The 20,800-nt window shown below is 37.6% G+C and overlaps 1 protein-coding gene across 2 annotated transcripts in view; it reads right to left on the bottom strand.

Annotated features, from left to right (window-relative positions):
• DCHS2 (dachsous cadherin-related 2) overlaps nucleotides 1–20,800 on the bottom strand; it is a 112,371-nt gene that overhangs the window by 13,794 nt on the left and 77,777 nt on the right. Inside the window, exons 9-16 of one of the 2 annotated variants that reach the window (XM_061476177.1) lie at nucleotides 19,892–20,738; nucleotides 18,695–18,934; nucleotides 13,767–13,901; nucleotides 13,316–13,525; nucleotides 11,303–12,043; nucleotides 5,197–5,307; nucleotides 2,372–2,583; nucleotides 764–915 (exon numbers count right to left, since the gene is read on the bottom strand). In XM_061476177.1, coding sequence (XP_061332161.1) covers nucleotides 764–915; nucleotides 2,372–2,583; nucleotides 5,197–5,307; nucleotides 11,303–12,043; nucleotides 13,316–13,525; nucleotides 13,767–13,901; nucleotides 18,695–18,934; nucleotides 19,892–20,738 — 2,648 coding nt within the window. Of the gene's footprint in view, nucleotides 1–763; nucleotides 916–2,371; nucleotides 2,584–5,196; nucleotides 5,308–11,185; nucleotides 12,044–13,315; nucleotides 13,526–13,766; nucleotides 13,902–18,694; nucleotides 18,935–19,891; nucleotides 20,739–20,800 lie in introns of both variants that reach the window. The other variant, XM_061476170.1, reaches the window with a different exon arrangement.

Here is a 20,800-nt window from a genome sequence, read left to right as displayed (position 1 = left end):
GAAACCTTGTGAATACTTTAACTGATGCCATAACAACATGGAAAGAAAGAAAAGAAGGTAATTTCTACAGACACATACACAGAAATCTACTTTTTATATAAATTGCAGTAGATAAAAATATGAGTATGAATCCACATACTCATATTTTCTCTTCAAGGCATGATTTATTTGCTTCCTAATTCCAATTATGGCATGACCTGTATAGAAAAATTGCCATGTCCACTTGATCATATTTACTCAGAGTTTCTTGGAAACGGGAAAACCCCTAATACTTAGTACAAGACAGCTTCTAGGTGGAAAGAGCCTTCAGAAGCATCTTTATCAGATTATGGTGAAGGAAGTTGGAACAATATTCTAATTAAAGAACAGAACACGTGTGTCTATTTCTTGTATTCAGTTTAAATGTTTTCCCTGTGTCTTTACATACTTAAAAAAACCATTCCAGACAGGGAATAGCTGTACAATTCTTAATCAACTAAAATCCAGGAACTGCGATCATTCCTATAGTGAATCATCCCACTCACTTGTATCAGTAAGTGTTCCCATTGATTAAACAAGACTTTATTTCTTCCCCTAAATTTAAGAAGTATGCAAGAATTCATCATACAAATGAGCAGCTTCAGTGCTGTTCTCAATGTTGTCTGGCTTGCACACAGGATTTGTGGGCAACAGATATCAACAGAAAACTATAAAACATGTAACATGAGCAACCTCAAAGTGAACAAGAAAAAAATACATTTTCATAAGAACCTTGCATACAAACCTGTAAGATGAAGTGTTTTCATGATCTAGGACTGTATTAGTTGCTAAAATCCCTCGTGCTGAATCAATTAGAAATGCTGCATTTTCATTACCAGATAAAATTGAGTATTCAGTTTCCCCATTCATCCCACTGTCAAGGTCAGTTGCAAATACCTGTTTGGGAGCAAACCTGAAACTTAATTCAAAATGTCAGAATGCAATTTCAGAAATAAACCCCCTTTACTAAGGTCATGTATTTCTGGTTATTTTTGACTGCACAGATTTAAGCAAATAATCATACTGGTCCCCAACATGAGTGTCATGTGAGGTTACAAAAATCTGCTCATTATAGGAAGCATACAAATTCTTTCCCTGAGTAATCTGAAATTCAACTCCACAAAGCACTAGGGTTGAACGTAATAATTGGAAACTGCTTATATTACTAACAAGCCCTTAACATATTACTGCTATACTAACAGAAAAAGGATAAAATAATTAGATGAAGTTTTCAGATAACTTTCATGGAACAGTTCATTGATTACTTTTTAAAATACAAACCAGAAAATGCAAAAAGGGGAGAGGCAAGCTATAAAACCAGCAGAATAAGTAACATTCAGCAACAGTGAACAGGTTTCTCAAAGACTCCTCTGGCTCTTTGAAGAGCCGTCTTTGCATTTTTCTGGTTGCTGAACAAGCATTATAATCAGTACAGGATCCAAACCATAGCAGAGGCAACAAGACAGATTGAATAAAGGAAATAGAATGTGTTCTGTCATAAAATTTTGACTACACATCTGTGTTGACTGCTTTGTGATTTTTCTCCATTCCTGGACATATGTTTCTCTAAATACAACGTCCATCAGTTTCTAATCACTTTGCCCTGGAGGCATTTGTAGCTTTCCATTTATTTATTCTCTAGAGGAGGAATATCTTTAGTACCTAACATGACCCTCACTGTGACCTGACTTGCAATGCAAGAACATGAACTGAGGAAATAATGTGTTCTTCTAGTCCAACTGATGTCTTCTTTTGCTCTAACACGGCCAGCTGGAAACACTTTCGGAGAATAGATCCATTCAGAGGAAGAAATGTTTACACATTTAAATTGAGACAAGCTGCTCTTTAGGCATCAGGTTTTAAATTGAACACTTGGGCTGACTCTACTATTCTGATGAGTTGAAAGTATTCTTTTTATTGCTATAGCCCTTTCAGTAGATGCCTTATGCAAGACCCAGCCTTATATTGTAACAAGAGCCACGGCTTTGAATGGTGTTTTTCAACTACTTGAAGAGAGAAACAGAAAATTAAAAACAAAAAAAAACAAAAAAAAAACAAAAAAAAACCACAACAACAAAAAAAAAGTACTTCAAGTCCAGCTGCACAACTATTAAGAAGATAAAGAATTATATAAAGAATTATCTTTCAACTTAAATCTGAAATGTGGTCTAGAAAAAGAATCATTTAATATTTTAGATATTTAAACAAAGTAGTAGCAACACCAAGAATCCATCTTTCAGTTTTTAAGAGACAGTGGTCCAGAACAGACTTAACAGGATTGTAATCATGAATGGATCAACCAAACGTCTTTTTAACTACGGCACTGGGCTTGGGAAGGTGTATTTCCACTTACCTGTATGATGTCTGTTTTAGGACTTTGGCCTTCCCATACTGATGCTCTGTAATAGCTTTGCTCAAATTTAGGTACATTGTCATTCACATCTTGTATCAAAACTGTCACTCCACAGAGTGCTGAGTTTAAGCTATTTTCAGCCAAAACTGACAAACGTATTTTATTCTTAACTTCATAATCAAGAAACTTTGGCTCTTTTACTGTGATTTCACCTGGTTTATTAAAACAAAAAATAGAATTAAAAAAGGGAGATGTGATATAAGTATTCAGGGAAAATCATGCACAAATGCAGTTATGAAGTCCCTAACATATAGGGTCTCCTTTACTGAACACATGACCAAATTCCAGCAAGCTCCCTTCCCACCATGTTCTTCTTCTACCTAACATCACCCTCACATGCTAAGTACTGTACAAGTCTTGGACAGTGGATTTTTTGCTGAACAACTACCACATTGGCAATTTCCTAAAACAAAGCTGATTTACTTGTAGAGGACTAGACACAGGAAGAAAGTGGCTGCATGATGTGTGCTTCTTGACATGTGACAATGAGCCAGCTGTGCCTCTTGAGTGATTCTTGTCCTTCATCTGAGAGTGGCTACATCCAGCCCCCCATCTATATCCAAACTGGGCAGTAGCTGTATCAACTTCTGCAATGTCTTTGAAAACCCATGGTCACTATTTTGATGTTCTAGGTAATATAGTAATATACTCAAAATTCATCATTACATCTAAACATCAAACATAATTATTTGTATGTTAATTTCATTAGAACTGAAATTCAGATTTGCATAGATTTTTCAAAAATAATGCCATAAATATCTATATCCCAAGTTGTGATAGCAGAAGAACTCATCTACTGTGCCTCTCCAAGCTAGTGCTTTTTAGTTTTTATTTTCTATGATAAGCAGCAATTATTGGCTATTGCTTATGGATCTGCCCAGTGTTCAAGAATTGCGTCTTGAACATAAAGATTTCAAAGCTCTCAGGTTATCTCTCCTAAGTACAACACTTAAAAATTACTGTATTCTATATACAGGAAAAGTAAAGTAGGCAGTGACAGAAGGAATACACTTCAAGATGACAAGAGAGTAACTGGAAGACTATAGTGTAGAGTGGAGCAAATAACCAAGTTTGAGGTACACCACCTAGGAGGAACAAGTGAAAGAACCAGAGTTGCTCATTCTAGCGAAGTGCACATAAAAAAGAAACAGGGTAGCAGCCTCCAAATATCTAAAGAATAGGGTTTTTGTCTTATGTCTACTATTACTAGGTTAAGAATTATTAAGTTTAAATCATTTCAACAAGCATTCAGATAAGTATGAATAAAACCTTTCCAACTGCTTAGACAGACTACTGAGGGGGTTTGCAGAATTTGTGTTTAGATCACTTCCTACTATACTTTATACATGAATCCTCCTAGGATGGGAGAAAATCTCCAAAGTGCAGTTAATTAACATCAGTGCTTATAAAGACAAGTAGAGCAGACCTTCGGGTATCAAAAATACATAACAAAGAAACGGCATCAATACAGCTCAAAATATGTCTGCTGTAGAAACAATGGCTAGAGCTATTGGTGTCATAATTAATGCTGAGGGTAAGAACTGCTTTTAAAATGTCCTGAAAGGCTGCACTTCAATTAACATTTTCTGAAAAACAAAAGAAAGAAACCAGAAGAAACCACAGTGGCTCAAATTTCTCAAAGGAAGACTTAGGACATTCACTGCTGTAGAAATTCCACTATTGTTTGTGAAGAGAGCGCTTCTGAGACTCTTACATACACCATGTAACCACTTTTCAGCCTGGTTTGGTAAAAAAAACGAAAATCCCATTTGAGAATCACTTTCTTGAGGATAAATTTATCTCAGTCTTTTAAGATTAATCTTAAAGTACATCTTCATTTCAATGAAAGAAAGACTTTGAGATCAAGCGTATGCACTTTTAGTGCCCTTCTTCTAAACAAACCAAACCAATCTTAACTGTCCATCAGCATCAAACATACTAGCTTTACAGGAGTAAAGCCACTTGATACCTGCAGACACCAGAATAATCAGAGACTAAAGCCTCCAGGAAGCCAGGGAGAAAGACAACTGTTAAGGGTACAACTATTTATACTATTTCTGAGGAAAACTGTTTGCACTGTCTATGCAATCTCAGAAAGACTACAGCTATTCAGAAGGCAAATTCTTTTGTTGCAGATGTTTAGGAGCTGAGAGGCAACCAGAGTAGCTATGCTCTCTTACATGCCTTAGGTAAGAGCATGTAAATGCACACGGGGAATGTCCTGCTCTCCTGCCATCCAAATTTCCTGACTGAAGAGCAGGTGAAGCAGATCTGCTGCAGAACGCAAATAAAATTGCAAAAAAAGAAAGCACAAAATTGACTGTCAGACTTGTCAAGGTTTGCCTGAAACAAAGAGCATTAAACTCAACAAGGGTCTAACACTTCTTACATTAAGAGTGTTTTGAAGGATTATGTTTATTGAGTTTTTGGGCAGCTTGATGATGAGAAACAAAGCCGCATCTCGGCCTTGGATCACAAACCGATAGTTTATCAACTCCCAACACCTGGTGATCAATAGTTAATCAGAACTGAGCGTTTTAAACAGGTATACTGGTGTTCAACTTCTTTCCACATCAAGTTTACACTACTACAGGTCTCATCTGCAGTAAAACATTCCTGGTTTTACTAATGATTTATTCATTGTAACAGGAGAGTGATATTCTTAAGGCATGTACCCCCTGCTCTTGTGGTAGGAGCTTGCTCTATTTTAGAGATTAAGCTACACACAGACACTTGAAGAAAAATATGTATTTATAAAAATGTACCTGTAATGGGGTGTATGGAAAATATGTTTTCCTTGTCACTGAAGATGCTGTATTTTATGCTTTCTCCTGTAAATTTGCGTTCATATGCTTCTATGGTTAGAAGTGATGTACCTATGAAAGCAATGCAACATTTTCATCATGACCACTTTAGAAGGTTTCATTCTAATTTTGTATTACTATGATTAATAGCAGGTGCACAGCCAAACATCTGTGTATTAGGTGAGATGCTACTTCATGAATTAAAATAGTAGACAATAACAACAATTCTTCTATGAGTTTCACTGCATTATAACTTCATAGACAAGGCACTGCCTATCCCTCCTTGCCCAGTAAATTACTCATCAGATCATAATTTCATCACCTGTCCAAATAAAATGATGAGTTTTAACTTCTCTGAACTGCAAAGATTTCCTAATTTTTCACACTACATGAATTACCACTTACCTGAGATCCTATGTATTCCTTTTATTCAGGTTATGCCATTTGTGGTCGCTTAAATCCCACTTTTTCATTAATTCTTTTAAGAAAACTAATCCCTTCTTTTTTTGTGCAGCATAGGAATGCATAATACCCCTGAATCACCATAAAAAGCTTATTTTCACTCATTTATCTGAATTCTATTGGGATTCCTAAACAATATTATAAATGAAATATTCTTTAATTTTTTAATTAGCCATCTTTTAACAGAGGGAATCAAGAGATGAAACTACATGCATAATTATGTGTCAATTCTAGCAGAATCCAAATTCCATGAAAAGAGCAATAATTTAATACAGAAAACAAGGGACATGAAATAAAAATCCTGTTTGAAACGAGATTAGAGGAAAAATGGGGAACCGAATACATTATCTTGTTTTAACAAAAATGCATCAAGTTTAAAAACCATTATCAAGATTTCCAAATAATTATTCTTTCCAAGTGAGTTACGAACTTTTTTAGCATATATGGCAATTTCTTTTAATGGATTTTAATTATGTAATTTAACTGTAATTGATTCCATATAACTGTGATGGAGTGAGACTACTGTGCAACCTGAACTCTTCCAAACAGCATCACAGATAACTAGATATTTTATTACATTACAAAGGGCATGCTGTTCACACTCAGTCTCCTGGATGTCAGAGGCAAAGACATGTATCTTTAGTGTAAAAATGAGAGGGAGGAAACATTGCTGTTACAACTATCTATCTGCTACCTTTTTTTTAAGCATTGTTACTAATTTTTAAACACAGGAAGTTTTGTTTTGTGGTTTGTCACTTGCTCCCAAAATCTATCAAAAGCAAAACCTTGCCACTTTCAACAGACACAATTTTCTGTACTAGTCAATATATTGTAAGATATTTATAAAAAAGTTCTGGAAGTAAAATAACCACACAATGGGTAAAGACTGCACTGTTGGGTTTTTTTTTAGAAACTAAAATAGGGAGTTGTAGGATGAATTTTCATTGCCAAGGAACTTTGAAGTACTACAAGAGCCTGCAAGCACCATCATTCATAGCATCCTCAGAGCAGACTTGAAGAAAAAAGTTCAACTTTTGAAAAACGTTACTATTTATCTTCTAATGCTTTCAACAGCATTTCTGTTTCTTTGCTTGCGTGTTTAAGAACAAAAACTACCAGAAGTAAAGGAAGCAGCATCATTTCTTCTTGAAATCCTGTTTTTCAGGGTTTAGGTTAATAAACTGTTGCTCTAAGTCTTCAAATCCTAATCCTTAAAGTTTCCTATTTTTCACATAGTTAAAATTGTTTACATTTTTTTTTGGCAGAAACTTCTCATTTCTGATACTTTTCACAGAAAATTACTCCTTCAAATAGTGAATTTTGTAGTTCATTGTCAAAAAAATATGACCCAACTGGGAGGTTTGTTGTGTGACCTATCGTAACACAAACAGGTCCCATACAGGTAAATAACAAAAGATAGTACCCATCTGATGAAGCTCGCAATTTCAAATACACATGATTCAAAGACTGCTTGAAGTAGAGGTCACAAAAAATAACACTTAGCTTGGATAAAATTAGGAGGAAAGTAGCTTTCTGGCTGCATAGAAATGGCATGATGTGTATGAGATCAACACTGAAGCTCGTGCAAAGAAGGGGGGAGATCAGGACCATAGAAGAATGAAAACTGGCTTGAAACACTATGCAATTGACTTCTGAATTAGTTAAAAATGTCAAAGGAAGTGAAGAGTGATTTAAAATGTTTATATTTAGGTTTTTTGGTTGTTTTCTTTTTTCAGTTCAATTACAGACAAGCTAACTGCATTTGAAAGTACCTCAAACTGCTTTAAATAGCCTCACACCAACCTTTGCATTATGCCTGCCTGCTTGAAACTGAAGCATGGCAGCACAGACAGTATTTGCCTACCTGGCCAAGTACTGGCCATGGTGTTAGGCCATAACATATACACTGGAACTGAGCTAATGTATCACTATATTATTGTTTTCCTTCTCTCCTCAGTACCAATTACGGTAGTCTCTTTCCTCCTCCTTTGCCATCTAACCCCCTTTCATCCTTGTCATTATTTCTTCAAACCCCTTAATTGCTTACGAAAGAAAAAGCTAACTGCACAAACAGTAAGAGGTTACTTACAGAGAGGCTATATATTTGATATCTAATAGAAAAAAAATAGAGGACTTAACAAGTTTTACTCGTGAATTTGTCTCCAATGAAGCACACAACCGTTCGAGTAAAAGCTTGGAGAATAATAAAGGTTTCTTACCCTCTGGAGACTGCAGTGACTTGATTATTTATTGACTGGCTTCTAAGTACCTGTTATAATGCAGTTTATAATATTTAAAGACATTAAATATTCAATAATAAACAAAAAGTAGAAGAATGTGGTTTTCTGAAGGTCAAACTTGGAGGTCAAACACTTAAAGAAAAATATGACCACAAGGACCAGTACCTGAGGCACTCACGCAGTTGACAAGTCCAGACTAAATTAAGACCAGTTGACAAGTCCAGACTAAATTAAGGCTAAGGACCCTTGGCTCTGGCTTTTGTTGATTACACTATTCAGATTTTTGATTATTTTAAAAATAAACTTTCTACTTTAACTCTATTAGTTAAGGTAGAAAAATAAAATTAGGAGGAAAAGTCACATTTATTAATACCAGGTCTACAAATAATCAGTGCACAATGTAAATCTCCCCTGGACTAAATACACTGGTACCATTCATATTTATAGGGGTCCCAGGATCACATATATTCTATAAGCTAACTTCTGTGAGAGTTTTAATTATAATCACAATTTTTCCCCTGAAATGTAAAATATTTGATATTTATTTATGCTTATATAAATAAGAAAGTACTAAAAAAAACCAGCCAAAAATTATTAGTATTTAGTAAAATCTCTCATACTCTAAAAAGCATTTTTTTAGAGTATACTCTAAAAAGTATGATCTTCTTAGCAAATAAACTTTTATTAAATATACAAACTAATATTTGGGAATGAAACCCTCTTGTTTACCCTGCAGCTTTGCTCAATTTTCTTTAATCAAAACATCTTAAATTGGGTATTATTTATATTTTCTACAGATTGAATGGGACAACATGTGACTATGGCATTCTGATACCTCAGCTTCTTGGGGCATTTTGTAATTCCAGGGTTGATTTTTCTAGTCTGACCTCAGATTTTATCTACACTTAGGAAAATTTAGGATCAGATCAGTTTATCTATTGCCATAAAGCCCTGATTTTAATTTTCTTTCTTTAAACCTAACAAAACCTGTCTTTCCTCTTACTATTTTTTCCTTAACCAGAAGGAAATTTTAATGCAGGTTAATCCCATCTCTCCTGAAAAGACTGAAACCCCAGGACCTTGTCTTTACTTTGCTAGGAAGCCTGACAAACAGGTTCTCAGGATATTTTCTGAGCATATAAGCTGCTGCAGCAAGGGAGAAACAAAATTGAGAGCCTGGAGCTCACCTATGGAGTACCCTGTTTTCTCTGCTTCCCGGACATTTAGGATGGAGGGCTCCAGACATCACCACAATTGACACTCAATGGATTTTATCAAAAAAGACAGAAAATGACAGATTTAACATACATTGCTGTGGCATCCAAATTGTAGCTTCTGGAAGCAGCACCTCTCCCAGGGCAGAATCTCATTTGCAAAGTGACACACAATTAAACACTATACAGTGTTGACTCTAGCAAAACAGGGCTTTGAGGCCTTGGGTTGTTGGTGATTTACACTCACACAAAAAAAAAAAACAGTTTTATGGTGTCCAAAACTACCTGTAAATTGTGCTCAAATTAATGGAATAAAAGCAATATTTTTTAAATTGCAGGACAAATGTGTTAAGGGAATTTCTTTTAATTTTGTTTTTGCATTTGTAATAGAAGCAACAAATAAAGCACCCTAAAGAATTTATCCTTCAGGCTCCCTACTCGGAGGGTTCAGTATAGAGTGAAAGGGAAATAAATACTCCTCTGCCTAAGAAGACCTGAACCTACACCTTTCATATTTCAGTAGTGTTTTAACCACCCGTGTACTGCATGCTCTACTCTTTCCTATTGGAAGCCTTTTGCTTTTTTCAAAATCTCACATTTTCTGACAAACAAGGGAAGAGCTAGAAGGATGCTCTAGTTTGGTGCTTTGATTGATTAAATTTTTCAAGATAGCCTGAAACCAAAATATTTCACCTATGCTTAAAAAAATAAAAAAAATAAAAGAAAAATGTAATTAAAAAAATAAATAATCAAACCTCACCTTATTGCCTATTTTTGATGTGTTAATTGAAACATCAGTAATACTCACAGCATTATATTTACCTTAAAATACAAGGATGAAAATTAGGCTTTTAGTCCCAAACAGGCACAGAGGAAGCAACAGCTGAGTAACCACAGCAGTAATTACCGCAACAGCAGTCTTTACCTTTCATCCTTTTTTCTGTTTATAATTATCCAAGAATATTGATTGGTTTTTCAAATTTATTAACATATTTCTTTTTTACTAGTTCCTAATCAAATATACAGGTTATTAGTCAAGATCTAAGAGTTCACTAGTCTCACAATACCCTTAGGATACAAAGGAATATTGCTTTTGTTTTACTGAGGGAAATTTGAACTATAAAGAGGATAAATGACTTGCTCAAGGTTAGCCTTATGAGGCAGTGCTTGAATCAAGAATACAGCGCAGGTCAGATCTCACAATACTTCTGGTCGATTGTACAGTGGGATTTGTGTTCAGAAAAAATGTGAAAGGTGCTCCTTTCTGCCCTTTATTAGGATGAAGCAGGAAAAGGTACTTGCCATATATAACTGGCAGGAGATATAACTACTAATAGTCTCAGAATGATAAAAAGTAGAGCAGTAATTCTTATCACAATATGGAGCAAAAATAAGTCTGTAAGCATCTTGTGATTGAAGCTGGTTTGTCTATAGGTAGCTTTCAACAGTGCAGACTCTACTTAGAGGTACACTGTAGAAGCCTGTCCAAGTGACAATGTACTACAGCCTCCAAATTCCTCTCCCCTTCACCCCTCATACTCCTTATTCTCCTACTTTTGGAAAGTCCAGGTTTTCAGTAAGGTTTTACAGTATCTCTGCAAGCTACTACCATTCATGACGGGTTTTGCAAAACCAAGAAATGTCATGTTGCAACTGGTACACACCACTCATCTCGCCTGAGCTTATGTGCATTGAGATCGCTAGCGAAATTTTGCTAAAAGAGTGAACCCACTGATGCTCAGGGCATCCCAGGCTGAGGGGTGGAAACACACCACCTTTGTCAAAGGAGCTTCTGTTTATTGTGAGCATTGCTGCTGTACGTGGGCAGCAAACTCTAGCGCCAAACAATGTCTCCAACTTCTTTTTCATGCTTGTGCACTGGAAAAGGGCAGACAGGTATTTGCTACATCCAAATTAACTTTTCCCTTCTGCTTCACAGGGAAAAGGCTTCCCTATACTTTTCATTACAATTACGATTCCAAAACGAGGGGAGATGGGCAACTTCAAGAACACAAATTGGGATTTGATGCCCACCTGCTGCACTGTTCTCAGGCATGCTTGCTTCATACAGGCTACGGCTGAACGATATCTCCTCCTCTTGTTCTTCTGTAAAGATGATGACCATAGCTGTGGCTGTTCGAGGTGAGATACCTTGATCTGAAGCCATCACTACCAGCTGGGTACTGAAGTCTTTGGAAGCCAAGGGCTCCTGAAGAATAATGTCACCGGTCTTCACGTCGATCTGAAACGCGGTTTCTGCTATCATCAAACTAAACACAACAGCTCCATTTGACCCCAGATCCATGTCTTCTGCTCGCACAGTGGCTACTGTCTCATTCACAGGGGTTTCAGCAGGCACAAAGGACCTGATAGGATTCTGCAAAAAAATGGGATCATTGTCATTGACATCATCAATGTGCACCACAACACTGACAGTGGTGCTTCTTGGCAAATGTGCGCTACAGTCACTTGCCACAGCCCTAAATGTATACTGGGATTTGGTCTCCCGGTCCAATGCCTTCGTAGTAACTATAGACCCAGTTACACTGTCAATAGCAAATGCTCCAAAGGTGTCATCAATGAAGGAGTATGTAACTTCACCATTCAGACCATCATCTTCATCAGAAGCAGAGAGGTGCAGGATGGCTGAGCCTTCCTCTAGGTCTTCTCTCACGGAGATTTGATACTGGGTCTTTGCAAACAATGGGTTGTGGTCATTTTCATCCAAGACTGTTAGATAGAGCTGTGCAGTGGAGCTTCTTGAGGGACTTCCTAGGTCACGGCATTCAATTACAAGAGTGAAGCTGCTGATGTCTTCTCTGTCTAAGCTACGAGTGACAAGCAGTTTTCCTGAAGTGACATTTACTGTGAAGTATTCTCCAACATTTCCACCTTTCAAACACATTAAAAACAAACTGGTCACAAACAATTGCTTTTGAAAAAAAGAATCACTTGTGAATACTTCTATGTTAATTGCAATAACATGATGAGATTGCTCATACAGCTGATGCACTCATGTGCCTTTTACATTTTTTATTCCTCTTATATGAATTAAAACCTGCATTTCATTTAAATCAGTGGGTGGCAATGACAGTAAATACAGAATGTCGTATCATTTTACAGAGTGGCTATTTTGGCAGGTACGCATCTTCTTATAAGGTGTGCTGCTTTGAGAAAAATCTCCTGCAACTACGCTGCTGCATAAAGTGACCTCTTCCCAACCTTAGTTACAAATTCCAGAAACCTATAAAGCATTGCTGACAGTTGTAATTACTTGCTCTTCGTTCTCTTCTACAAACCTGTCTCTTGGAAGTGAATAGTTGTACAAGGTCTTGATTTGGGGGGTGTGGGAGAGAGAGGTAAATAGAACTAATAATATAAAATAACTTACATTTATTCAAGTATAAATAGATATAATAAAGCAGTCAACAGAAAAGTCAGGGTGTTTGGTAACAGTGAATGGCATACCTACTTTATAATATGTAGAAAGACAATTAAGGATCACAAAAGATTGTGAAATTAAACCCAAGAACACATAAAGGAATTTATAACTGTTTCTTCAAAGAAAAATGTGTTGGCTATTACCACAGTAGCTATTTGCCTGCATTGGAGATACTGCTGAGGGCCACAAACCAAAGTAAGACCAGCAAACTTGTATTTGTGCAAAGATATTGCAGGAGGCTTTGAACAGCTGTGGAGCTTACATTGACACAGTAGACATGGGAAGAGCTTGACAATATGAAACCCAAGTATGACATTACTAATTGCTCAGTGAAAGCAGCTCTCATGAAATAAAACAGATAAAACTAACAAATAAAATTAGATTATTGTACTTATTTGCAAGGGCATATGACATTCAGAAAATCCACAACTATAACAAATGGACAAAATTATGCCCCCATGATTAATGACTCCTTCCAGCATTTGGTAGGTTTTTTTGGTTGTCTTTTCTGTACTATTTCAAATCCAGAAAGCAGACTAAAAGTATGCCTGGCAAGTGCTTATTAATGCTAACAAAGGGGTGAAGAATCTTTTTTTCTTCCACACGAAATAAGCATATGGACAAGATGGGAGCTAGGGAGGCCTGGTAAAATCTAAATCTTGGATACTGCTGTTTATATACTTTCTGATTTATGCTAACAAAAATGATGGAGTATAACTTACCAACTATTTTGTATCTCAGAGCTCCATTATTGCCAGCATCCATATCTACAGCCCGCATAATGTAAATGACAGAAGGCTCTTGATTCTCTGGAATACAAATCTCAGAGGTGGGAAGAAGAAATGTGGGAGAGTGATCATTTTCATCCAGCACTGTGCAGATAACTGTTACTGTGCTCGAAAGTGATGGGGTTCCACTATCTCGAACCAAAACTAAGATTAATAAAAAGAAAGCAAATTTTATACAGTGGTTGCAGGTTCAGCAAGAGATGTTCCTTAATAATGGCAGAATAGGAGAGCTCTTTGTGCTGTGCAAAAAGTGCTCTTCTGTACCTGAAAATCTTACCATTTCCATCTAATTCAGATGGCATGAAAAAGGGTAATGCTGATAGTGACACCACACCCATCCTCACTTCTCATTTTAATGGCACTTGTAGACATTTCACACTGTTACCTTTAATACGGAAAACCTCCTGGGTTTCCCTGTCCAGTGATGCAGTTGTTACGAGTTCTCCACTATCTGAGTTCATCTTGAAATTCTCATAATCATTTCCTGGTAAGATTTCATATTGAAGCAGGGAATTCAGTCCTTAAAAGCAGAATGGAAGTCTTAGTAGATCACAGCCACACATTCAGGTCAACAGATTTGTCTCTTTTTTCGTCTCCTCCCTGGGACATGGGTTATGTGTATGATCTTATTTTTAATACAGTAACTGCTTCTTCATTAGCACACAAGATACAAATTCAAAACCTGGTTCTTCGAAATCTTTGTCCAGATGCTGCTTTGTGCCTAGCTTTTCCAGATACTCAAAGTGACCCCAACAACATTTCTAGGCACTCAGGGCATGCCTCCAAAGAAGCTGACATATTAACATGATGCAAGAGAGCATTAACTTAGCGCAATTGATACATTTGTCGTCTGCTTTCCCAAGGTAGTTAGTTTATTTCTCAACAGGATGTCAGGCAGAGTACTGGGCTGCTCTGGTTCTCCACTTAACTTCACTCGGAGGCAACACAAGAACCTCTATACAGTACAACACTGAATAGTATAAATATTCTGAAAAAACATCCACTTCTTGGCATGACCACCAGTTCTAAGTATTCATTATACTGAGCAGGCAGATGTCTAAGCCCCATCAGGTCTCACGGGCTAGCCAGCTCCTAGCTGTCTGCAACAGAAAAGCCAATTTGGTGTGCTATGGGAATGTTCATCTCAGACCTTTTAGACTGCTCCCACTTGTAGCAGTCTCTGAAATGATACTGCTTGGGTTTATAAAGTCGTGCAGGATTTCCAGAAGGGGAGGCTTAAATAGTTTCCTTCCCTCCAAGTTTTTCTGAATGCCAATTCCATTCAGTTCTTAATCATACCTACCATTTGTACATAGCACAGGGATATTAGCTTTCCTGTCTTTCTCTAGGAAATAGGGTAAAACTGTACAGGCTTTTGAAAACATTTCTTTCAAAGTTGCCTGAATTGAACAAGAAATATGATTCCACATTCTTACCTATTATGGTTATAAAATAATTTCTTTCATATTTCTTCTAGTTTCATCACCCTCCTGAGGAAAGTACAATGTCATCTCCATCACACTTAGAATATTAATTTTAGTGAGTTTAATCCTACATTATACTTGAAGGGCTTGTACTATTGTGGTTTTTATTTTTCTTTCAATTTTTTCTACATTTCATTCAATCACTCTGTGTTTTCCCAACCAACAATCAGTCTTTTAGTAGGGTAGGGACAGTTGGCGCACCTGGAAAACTACACCACTTCTAGTCATATGAAACATGCTACTCAGTCAAACACTGCCTGCCTGTTCTTTGCTGCAGTCAAAACCAGGACAATCTGTGCTGGAATTGGTGGAGAAATACCAGCATGAGAGAAGAAACAGAGCCTACAGTTTTTAACATCCATGATTTCCTTTGTTTATCTTTGAATAGCTTTGCTAACTAGTTGACAAAATTTGATTAAGAGAATTACTACTGTAAATGCATTTGCACCTAAATGAAGTCAAAGGAAGGACATACTCATACAAGACACAGCAGAAGGAAAAATAAGTTACAGAAATCCTTCCAGCTTTCTAGCAGGAAGGAGAAAAATCACAGCAGTAACGACAATCAAGGAGAACATCTTGAAAGTTTAAGGTTACCAACACACACTCCTTGATCTGCCCATATTGGATACCATTCAACTATTTTTAGAAACAACTATTAGAAACAATTTAGAAACAACTATTTTTATGAACTCTGCCTGCATTTATCTATTATTACTCACCAATATGCTACAGATGGGGAAAAATAGGACACATGACATTGCAGAGCTGATACTAACTATTAGCCTTTGGTCTGCTGCAACTGAACTGCTTCAACCCAGTGCCTTCACTTGCAGATTTCACAATGGCCATTATTTACAGACAGTGCCAAAAAACACACAGGTGCCACCCAAGCTGACTATTCACATGCTATTGAAATTAAACTTTTAACCCTTCAAGGACACAGATATGTGACACCTTAATTAGATTTCTCTACCAAGCACTTATTGCCTTCTTTCCCATAGTCAGCTGCTAGGAGCACACACCTAGCAGCAGGAGAAACCTGCACACCCTGCCCAAGAGAGGAGCATGACAACTCTATGCATTCACATAACACGGCATAACAGCTGACAAGTCTGCACTTGGTCCAACCTGTTGGTAAATTATTCAGTAACGCTAGTCACCTTTGGGGGCTAAAATTACACACTGAAATTAGAAACAAACAATTCTTACCCTGCATTACAAGCTCGAAGAGGAGCTAAGCCCCTTCCTTGCAGGACCCCTTTCCCTGCAGGCAAAATGGCAGGGTGGATGCATGGTGTCTGAGCAGCAGCCAGAGAAAAGCTTCAGCCCCTTTCCTGTTCCCTCGCCACAGCACCAGCAATCCCTGTGCTCCCACAGCTTCTCAAAAGCAGCAGCTGTGGCATTACATCATTCCAACACCAGTGAAGAAGCAATGGGAGCAAGGTCTCCCCGTCCCAAATCTAGGCTCAAGTCTCATCTTTATAATACAAGTGTTTTTAAGACTACACTAATCCATAAATTTGAGCAAGACAAAATGTCTAGTGAATGGCAGCATGCCCTGTCCCATAACTCTAAGTCAGCAGTCCCTTTTAACGTTCTGAGACTTTCCTCCTAAGGCTCCAGACATAACTACTAAACCACAGAGGTCCACATCAGCTTAAAAGCAGACCTTGACAAATGCTATTTCAGTCCATTCAGAGCTTCTGCAAAGACATATCTCAAGACAAACCCCTGAACTATCTTTAATATGCTGCAGATATCTTTGATTTCCCATGCAATTTTTTTACCCCACTATTTACCTGTATTACACAGTGATAGCACAAGGCTGATATTGTCAGTAAAAATGATTCCTCCCTGTGGTCAGTCAAGGAACATATGAAGTAAAAAACCCAGAAAGGTCTGTGATAACAGGAAAGTCATCCACTAAAACTATGCAAACATTACGGGATGTGAACTGCAATTTAAAGAGCAAATAAAGTAAAAAATATGATGTAAAAAAATAAAGACCACCATGAGAGGAGTCATCTCATTCAAAAATTCAGTTCCAAAAATGTAAGAAAAGCGAGTAGCATTGTACTTATATGACACCTACATAAACCCTGTTTTCTTACCTTAGGAGCATCACTTCAGCATTTGTTTGGAACTATGCTGTTACATCCACATGACAGGGGCCAAATTAGCCAAATGTGAGCAAAAAAAAAAAAGTCAACAGAAGGACTGTGGTTACTGAAAAATGCATTTAGAAAAAGACAGGAAGGAGCCATCAGCCACAACAGTGCTGCAGCCCAGAGCGTCTATACAGGCAGGCGCACACTGTGCCACCCAGTACACTTGGAATGCCCTTCCTCTCCACCCAGCCAAGCCGGCCCTGGGCCCTCCTCCTAGCGGCTCCCCACATTTTCCTCTGCTGTATTTCCCACAAGATGTGCAATAAATAAATATAAGGGATAGAGAAAGGAGGGAAAGGAAATAAAGCAAATTCCTACTTATTTTCTCTATTATCTTGCAAATTTTTATATATATAGTGTGATCCACAAAAGAAAGAAAATACTTGGAAGAGCAAGATCCAGAGGTAGACTGTAATGCTGCTCAGCTGTCACAAGGATTTTCATTGAAGAGCTACACCCCCCCCCCCCCCGCTTCTTAATTTCTAAATACTTTACATACTTGTGGGGAAATGTCTCTTCTGTACAGCACCTCCAGTGAGCTCACATCAGCTTTTTGCAATCAATACATACTCTACATTAAAATGACAAACGTTACTGAATACAGAAAACTATTTTGCAAACGAGATCTGTTGTTTTACTTATTTCTTGGGTAGCACAACTGTAAACAATTATAAGGATGTGCAGAAAGTGAACACACAGCAAAAAGAAAGTAATTCACAGAGCTGAGACCACCTTTGGGCCAGCTGCAGCAGTACTGTAATATTTAATTCTCTTTCCAGATTCTATCTTTCCTGCAAACTACAGGCTCCATGTAACTGCTTCATGTTACATCAACTGTATGTGCCGTGCGTGGTATTACTAAGATAAGATTCTCTCCAGCACACAGACTACCTATAACATCATCTGCATTTTAGATATTTCAAAAGAGCAGGTAGTTGTAGAGCCAGATGGATTTTTTTGTTGCTTTGCAAAGATTCTCTCACTTTTAGTCATTACCTGTGATTCAAATAGCGTATGAACCACCTCTTCTTACTCGTCTATTCTGCATATGTTTGAAAAGCAGTCCATTAACATCATTATGTATGTAAAATCCCATTTGAAATCCAGAGCGGTTCCACGATCCCGGCAGAGCGCAACTAGCTGGAAAATCTTGGATGACAGTGCCCCTCTCTGGTCAGAAAAGATTAATGCATATTTGCAGGGTCTCTTACAAAACCAGAATTCTTGTCTAGCAAACCGTTTTATAACTACACAAAATGTTCTGATTGAGAGCAACAAAACGTTCAAATATTAACTTTAACTCAGCTAAGCATTGCTTGCTGGCTTATAACCAGAGCACGCCGGCTACCTTCACATGAAAGGCATAGTACACTGAGTTACTCTGCATCTTGCAAGTGTACAGTTTACACTTAATTTACCAGTCACAGCTGAAACTACCCCAGTGTGCAAGTTCAAATGCCTCCAAGACCTGAATAAAGGTTGAGGGCCTGAAGCAAAAGCCATGTTTTGAGATCAATATATCAAGGTATGTATCACTCAAAAGTGATATATACCTTGGGTAAATCACAACAGCTGTATGCTCAAGCAGAACAGGCAGCAAGATTTGATAGATCTACTACAGTCCACAATGAAATTAATAGCAAAAGGACAGAAATTACCTGCATCTCTGTCCACAGCTTCCACCTTTATGACAAACTGCCCTGGATCTTGGTTTTCATGAACTGCAGTCTCATAAAGTTGCTTCAGAAATATCGGGGTCTCATCATTAACATCAACAACAATGATGGTTAGAACTTGTGTGGCAGAGAGAGCTGGGCTGCCATCATCAAGAGCTATGACTGTCAAATTGTAGCACTCCTGAGTCTCACGGTCCAGAAGCTGGGCTGTAGTTAAGAGTCCTATTATAAAGAAAGAAGTTATTTATAAAGTATTCTGAAGGTATTAAAAAAGTATTCTGATCCAGGTTAGGATCCCAGTTGTTCCAGCACTCACAGCTTCAGTGGTAGCATCACTGTGCATGCCGTGGCACTGCAGCACGGCTTCCAGACTTTGAAGTCAATCATTACATGTGATTAGGCTGACAATTTGCCCAGAAATGCTCATTTTGACATCAGGGAAAACTAAGATTCACAGAATATTCAAGTGAAGTTCAGAGATTCCTTTTTATTTAACTTCGGTCTCAACTTTTTAGCTTAAATATTAAACTTAAATATTTTTAACTTAAATATTTGTCTTCTTTAGTACATAAGTTATGCAATTAGGAGCTCTACAAATCAGCCTCAGCTATATCCCCTAATGTATTCAAAACCAGAGTAAGAACCAGAAAATACTGCAACCATTAGGGCGAGATCTGCATTTGCACGCAGATGGTATAATAGCTGCACAATTCATTCAGGAGTGAGAAAATTTCAGAGGGCTGATGAAATTCATCAGCACTTTGAGCTGCCACCAACCATGTTCCACCACAGTGTAATGCACACTCCTTGATCTTGACTTTGCCTTTCCCTGTGTGTATGTATAGCAATATATGTGAGCAGCATGCAAAAATGAGGATGAAGCATTTCACTGCACACACGTTCTTCCCACATTCCTTAATGTGCTGTTTGGAAGGTGCTCCAGAACATCTACACAACACAATAACAGTGTCATGTGGCAATTTCTGAGCTGAGCATCATCGAGCTTGCCTACTACACGTAGTACTGCCATGCTTGTGTGGCGCTCTGCCCAAAGTTATCACCCCTGAGGACAGTAAGTACCATCAAAATGTGGTATTTCATGCACATGGCATTGTATGTACTCCCAAATATTACCGTGAAAAGCACACAAGAAACTCCAGAGAACAGTAGTTACAGTACCTGTGATTTTATCCAATACAAATGCTTTGTTTTCATTGCCTGAAACAATGTGAAATGTAACTTGTCCATTTCTTCCCTCATCAAGATCCTTTGCAATTATGCGGTGCACAAGGAAGCCCACCTCCACATCCTCCATGACATAGGATAGAGGTGAAGATGTAAAACTGGGACTGTTGTCATTGGTATCTAAAATAACAATTTTCACAGCCAGAGAATCAAGCCTGCGATCACTCAGATTTATTGCCTGGTCTGTTGCAGACACTGTAAGGACCACAGAGTGAATAATCTCCCTGTCCAGTGCAAAAGCTGTGGTCAAGGTGCCGTACAAAGGGTGAATATGAAATAGATTTTCACCCATGTTACTAATTTCTAGGAAATACTGTATTTTGCTGTTCAGAAAACTGCCATCTCCATCTTTTGCATTGAATGTGTAAACCAGAGTGCCAATAGGTACATTTTCCTCTATGCCAATCACTACAAAGTCATCTTGAAAAAAAGGAGAATGATCATTCTGATCTTCTACATCAATACTTAGGAAAACAGTGTTATTCTGTGGAGGATTATTATTATAATCCTTTATAATAACTTGCAAAAGGAAGTGCGAAGCTGTTTCATAGTCAAGTTCCTTGGAAAGATAAAGGTCTCCTGTCAAGCTGTCTATTTCAAAATGAATATCATCGTCATCATCATCTCTGGCAATACTGAAATGCAGTTTCCTATTGGCAGTTAGATGATTATCAGGCCACTTCAGAGCATTCAACACTTGCGCAGGTCTAAAATTTTCAGGTATGATAAAGTGCTTGAAATCTTGAGAGAAGACAGATCTCCCATTGGGAAGTGGGATTATCTGAAACAAAAGCACAAAGACCTCAATACTTTCCCATTGTTATTACAAATAGTATAATTATT

The sequence above is a fragment of the Pezoporus flaviventris genome, unplaced genomic scaffold, assembly GCF_033815535.1.
Source record: "Pezoporus flaviventris isolate CSIRO_AGI_PZ_B2104156 unplaced genomic scaffold, CSIRO_AGI_Pfla_v1 ptg000002l, whole genome shotgun sequence".
NCBI lineage: Eukaryota > Metazoa > Chordata > Aves > Psittaciformes > Psittacidae > Pezoporus > Pezoporus flaviventris.
The sequence above is the reverse complement of the archived record's forward strand: the minus strand, read 5'-3'. Positions and strand labels throughout refer to the sequence as shown.